This window comes from Bidens hawaiensis, unplaced genomic scaffold, assembly GCF_021521415.1.
Source record: "Bidens hawaiensis isolate Kalapana, Puna unplaced genomic scaffold, B.hawaiensis_p1.1 tig00017861_1, whole genome shotgun sequence".
Classification (NCBI taxonomy): domain Eukaryota; kingdom Viridiplantae; phylum Streptophyta; class Magnoliopsida; order Asterales; family Asteraceae; genus Bidens; species Bidens hawaiensis.
Genome location: NW_027492698.1, coordinates 228,451 through 234,187, shown reverse-complemented (window position 1 = coordinate 234,187; position 5,737 = coordinate 228,451). Strand labels below are relative to the sequence as shown.

General features: G+C 35.4%; 1 protein-coding gene across 1 annotated transcript; it reads left to right on the top strand.

Moving 5' to 3' along the window:
* The first annotated feature begins 1,492 nt into the window (after positions 1-1,492).
* On the top strand, positions 1,493-5,037 carry LOC143554896 (uncharacterized). Its single transcript, XM_077044557.1, has 3 exons — positions 1,493-2,273; positions 2,353-3,410; positions 4,474-5,037. Exons 1-3 carry the CDS (start codon positions 1,980-1,982, stop codon positions 4,718-4,720), a joined length of 1,599 nt encoding a protein of 532 aa, XP_076900672.1. The 5' UTR covers positions 1,493-1,979; the 3' UTR covers positions 4,721-5,037.
* The last annotated feature ends 700 nt before the right edge of the window (positions 5,038-5,737 follow it).

Genomic DNA, 5,737 nt, shown 5'->3' with positions numbered 1-5,737 from the left:
ACGTGTTGACAAGGGAGGTATGTAAATAATAGATAAATGTGTATGATGGATATATGTACAACATATGAACATGTATGAATGAGTAAAGAATGTATATGTATGTTATGAGTATGTAAGGACAGAATGTACGAAAACGAAGAAGTAAGGGATCAGACCCTAATAATATCTGAGATAGAGAATAAGATCGTTGATGTCCAAAGCAGGATTGAATGTTTGAAGAGTATCCATAATAATAATAATAATAATAATAATAATATGATCATAATGTGAGGTTGGGTTATATGATAATAATAATAATATTAATAACCAGAAGATGATGATGATGATGATGATGATGCAATCATGGAACCCTAGTTTGATGGTGGATCCTATTAATAATATTATGGGGCCGTCTGATTCTTCAATGATGATGAATATGCAGATGTTGAGATCATGTGAATTATGATGGTGATAATTTCAGTAGGCTTGAACCTTCGTTAATGATGTTGAATGAAGATCATTATGATAATGTGATTTAAGATGGTGGCAATTTCAGTCCGTTAATGGATCAGCAATATTGTTTTCCGCTTGATCGGTCATGGCAGCAGTTCTTGATGGCTGGGTTTAATTAATGAAAAATATTACAAGAGCAGATGGCACTCGAATCATTAGCTAGTTATGAAAAGTTTGTTTGTTTGGTGATGATTGTGTTTGCAATTAAACCTAGTTATTAATGATATTAATTGTTTGCGGTTTGAAATTATGTTTCTGTTCTATAATCACTCAAGAAACAAAACTGAAGTAGCAAATGATCATACATGATTATTACAATTTCATGTTTAGTAATTTTAGATTCTAACAAATTTTAAAATACTGTAAAGAAAGTTCCTAACGTAATTATAAAACGAGCAGCCGGTGGTATATAGGAGTGCAAACGAGCCGAGCTGCTCGCGAGCTACTCAAGATCGGATAGTTAAAAAGCTTGACTGATCTGAGTTTAATCGAGCTCGAGCCCGAGACTAAAAGTAAGCTCGTTTAATAAATGAGTCTGGGCCCGAGCTTCACTTAGCCGGTCATTTATATAATATTTAATAACTATTAATTCATATATGTAATGTTATAAAAAATAAATAAAAATAAGTAAATAATATATATTATTTTATACGGAAATTATAATAGAAAGAAATATAAAAATTATTATATTATTTAAAAAATAATTTATAAATTGTAAACGGGCCGAGCTCGGGCTCGGTTCGTTTGCACCCCTAGTGGTATAGTTTCCTGGGAGAACGCCAAGCCAAACTCTGAAGCCAACGTAGGCGTGATTAAAACCACATAATCTGACCAAAGCAAGACTTTATTACAACAAGAAAGTCGTTGTTTTAAAAAAATTATGAATAATATAAAAAAGTTACATTAACCTGAACATTTAGCACCAAAACACTGAATAGCATTTTACGAGGACTAAAAGTGAAACTTTCAAATATCTCCTTCACCGTATACGGTCCCACAGAGATAATACACAGAATACACACACACAGAATGTGTATATACATACATCCAAGATATTTTCATGTAACAGAAGACCTTTTCAAACCTTTATTTCTATTTCTCTTCTTAAACAACTGGACACACACTTCATACTCCGGTAACCTCTCGCCGGAATCCTCACCGGAAAACACTCAGTCACGGCCGGGTTTACAGGTCTGCATATTTCAATCACTTATCTAATTATTTCTTTTCGCTTATTACTTTCATATTCCCGTATGTTATGTGATCCGATTTTAATGCCCTAAAATGTGTGTATATATATGCGTTATTTAGCTCGTTATTATTAACGACGATTTAATTATTTATGTTCAATTTTATTGATATTTGATCAGATTATTGATTAGCTGCTGGTTGAATGAATCAATTGATCCAAAATCTGTTAGGTTTTGTTCGTGTTTGAGCTGGATTAGTTCGTTTACGTGTTTATAATTTGTTTAGGTGTATAGGAAATGGGAGTAAGAGTGGCGAGTGGTTGTTTGAACTGGACTCAATCGTCGAATTACTGGCCGTCGTGTTCGTCGCCTCAAACCCTAGCTTCCGCGATATCTTCACCGTCAGCCAGACGCCGACGGTTAGCGAACGTTGCGGTCGTTTTCCGGTATGTGCATCGGCCGGCGATATTCGGAAGGAAGTTGAGCCAATCTCGTGTGATTGAGTTAACCGATCGGAAAATTGCTAAAACTGTCATTAGAGCGAGCTTAGATGCACAGTTTTCTGACGAAAAATTCTGTAGAGAGATTCAGGTATTAGAAGATTTTATTTGAATTTAATGTTGTAAGTGTACTGTATGATAGGAATTAAAATATAATTTTCTAATATTAGGAACTGGCGCTTACGTTTAATCTATCCGATGAAGATGATATCGTAGCGGAATCAGAACCGCAGAACTCACAAAACTCAGATCCGTTTGTGAATTCGAAAATGAATCCGCCGGAGTGGACTGGGGACATGATTCCAGCGAGTATAGAGCGGAAGGCGAACAGTGTAGATCTTCCGTTTTCGTTACGAATGATACAGAAGAAGAAGCAATGGCAGGAAGGTTTCAGAGAAGCAGGGGAATCTGCTTATTGTTCGGTTAAGAAAGCTTTCTCTTCAATGGTGTTTATAATCCGTGAACTTCAAAGTTACACACTCCAAATGAGAGAGATTCTGTTTTATGAAGATTTACAGGAGGTTTTGGTGCGGGTACAGAAAGAGATGAATGCATCTTTTGTATGGTTATTTCAACAAGTGTTTTCACACACTCCAATATTAATGGTATACGTCATGATTCTTTTAGCCAATTACAGCGTGCACGCGATGTCTAACAACATCGCGTGCAGTGTGGCGCTAGCGTCAAACAGCGCCACAGTAGAGTCCATTACATCTATTCAAGACCATAAGCCTACCAAAATTGACTCTTCGTCGATTAAAACTTTCCCAGTATCCTCAAGTGGGAAGCACACATCAATTAGTGGCATCAACGGTGGTGGTGGTAATACCAGACCCGTAGCTAGTGGCACGGACGGTGAGGAGAGTTTTGATGGGACGGTCGCACATCACCGAAAAGTTATTCCAGACGAAGCTTCATCGTCATCATCAACAAATACAATAAACCCATCGGTTTCGGGTCAAGAAGATGAATCGGGTTTATGGCAATCTATTGAGGAAGAAGCTGTCAATATGCAGGATGTGTTAAGAAATGGAGTTTTAGATCATAAAACCATGCAAATGTTTGTTTCTCCGGTGACCGGAATGGTTATTGAAGAAGACAATGCTTCAGAAAGCCATTTCAGAACAGAGCTTCTATACCAAACGAGTCTATCAGAAGAACCTGAAAGCTCTCTTCTTCTGGCCAATTATGCTCAGTTCCTGTACATCATTGCACAAGATTATGACAGGTACAACTTTTTTATTCTTAGGGGGTGTTTGGGATTCCTTATTAAAACTCCTTATAACTTTTCAATAAGTTAATAAGTTCAAAAGTGTAACTTATTAAATTTTTCCACTCACATCAAAAGCAATCCCTAACACCTTATTCATATTCAAAAAGTTAATAAGTTATAAGTTGATGAAAATAAGCAATCCCAAACACAGTCTTAATCAGTCTTTTACTTAATCCTTAATATGATTTAGATTACCAAAGACCAGTCAGTTCTGTGGTAGTCCCTTGACTTTTTTTTAATAGGAGGTCGTGGGTTCGAGTCTCGCTTGAAACAATTTGTTCCGGGTTAAGTCGGGTTTTTTTTTCCAGTTGTGGGTTACCAGGTGGGTGGGCCAGGTCACAACGTTCTATATTTAGAACAGAAGGATGATCCCGGGTATCTGGGACATCTTTGCCATTCTAAAAAAGGATTTAGATTATCACTAGTCCCATCTTTAAATCATATATATACCAAATTATGTAAAACTCCAATTTTTATCTGATATGCAAGTAGATTGAGTTAAGATGGACCCATTCACATTGTGTTATTTGATAATAAAATATCTTTTCCTTGCGAAACGTGACACCAAGGCACACTAGGCATCTTTTTTCAAGCTTTCTTTTTCAATAAAGTGAAGAGCCAAATGGTTGTCATATTCAAGGAAGGGATAAGATCATAAGAAGAAATTGTGTGGTATGGTTTCTTGCATTAAAAGAAATCATCTAGATGTATGATGTATCTCTCTTCATGCACATACAAAAAGCATCCTACCTTTATATCTATTCACAAATAATATTTAAATAAAGAAAATATGATGTGTGCATAACCCTCTGGTTCCTGATACATGATATTTTTGCTTGGTTTTTTAGCATCACATATTTATCTAGATAATCTGACTTAATAGATATTACATAATTTTTATAAATTATTTATAAGTTTATATTTATTGAAGTATGTAAGCAAAGATAGGTAAGTTTAGTTTTTTGTATAAAGTTGGGAAATTATATGCAATAAAAGTTGTTAAATTTTATGTGGATAGAGCGGAAGACTACTTCAAAAGGGCGTCTAAGGTAGAGCCGAAGGACGCAGAAGCACTAAGCAAGTATGCAAACTTCTTATGGGAAGTGAGAAAAGATTTATGGGCTGCTGAGCAAACTCTTTTAGAAGCCATTGCTGTCGCCCCTGTTAACCCATTTTACGCAGCAACTTATGCAAATTTTCTCTGGGCCAACGGGCCTGACGACACTTGTTTCCCATTCGATTCGCCTGAAAAAGCCACTTCGTGACCTTTTTATATCCACTGCAACATTGGTTTTAGGTTAGTGGATCGCGTAACTGATAATAAGGATGAAAAGAAAAAAAAAGTCAATGTTTATGGGTGGGGGTTAATTTGTGGTTAAAGATTGCGTGATGGCCGGTTAAGGAACAACGAATATGATGGACGGTGGCAGTGGAGGTGACGGTGGTGGTGGTGATGATGATGTTTTGATCAGGTCCTTTCAAGTTTTAGTTTGATTTTATTTTGTTTTCGCTATAAAGTGTGATTTTGTAAGGGCCAACAATTGTAATTAATTTTGTTTATAAAAAAACTATAATCGATATATACTAAGCATGTAACAGAAGAAAAGGAAAACAAAACAAACGTATATAAATGTCGTTCTTTAAAAATAAAAACAAGTTGAACAAGTCGAATGAGAAAGTAACCTTGTGAATTATGACCTGATTAAAAAGTTACAATTCCTCCAAAGTATACCTGATTTACATGATGGAACTCCAAAGTATACCTGATTTACATGGTTTAGTTTAGTCGATTAAAATCTTATAATGCATGTGGCTAGCTTTTAACTAATACATTACTAGTCAATTTTCACTTTCACTTGTTTTATGATAAAAAAAATTACAATAAGTTAAAACAATTCACAATTTATTAATAAAAAGCAGAACTAATTATTTAATTGGTGTCTTGATTTTCGTCAAACGTGAAAGTGTTCACCTTAGCTGAAAATTCAAATGCCTACTCGTTTTAATATTTTCTTCCTTGAAATTTGATGAATCGTATGCAACTGACAAAGGTAAAAAGGATCAATTGTGTGAAAGTATATTTTAATGTGAAACTTTTAATGAATTTGAAGAGTAGAGAGTTGAGAGAGTAGAAATATGTGAATATATACAATGAAAGCTTGGAGTAATCACCGGATTTGTGCGAAAAAAATACATGGGACAAACCTGGGGCGGTATTCCTGACCATGGCCGGGTTTTCCCCGTGAGTTCTCGCGTCAACTCCATCCCCTCTTACATGGTTA

Coding starts and splice junctions, on each gene's coding strand:
- LOC143554896 (XM_077044557.1), top strand. CDS start 1,980: ATGGGAGTAAGAGTGGCGAGTGGTTGTTTGAACTGGACTCAATCGTCG. Junction 2,274..2,352: donor AATTCTGTAGAGAGATTCAG/GTATTAGAAGAT, acceptor TTCTAATATTAG/GAACTGGCGCTTACGTTTAA. Junction 3,411..4,473: donor ATTGCACAAGATTATGACAG/GTACAACTTTTT, acceptor TTATGTGGATAG/AGCGGAAGACTACTTCAAAA.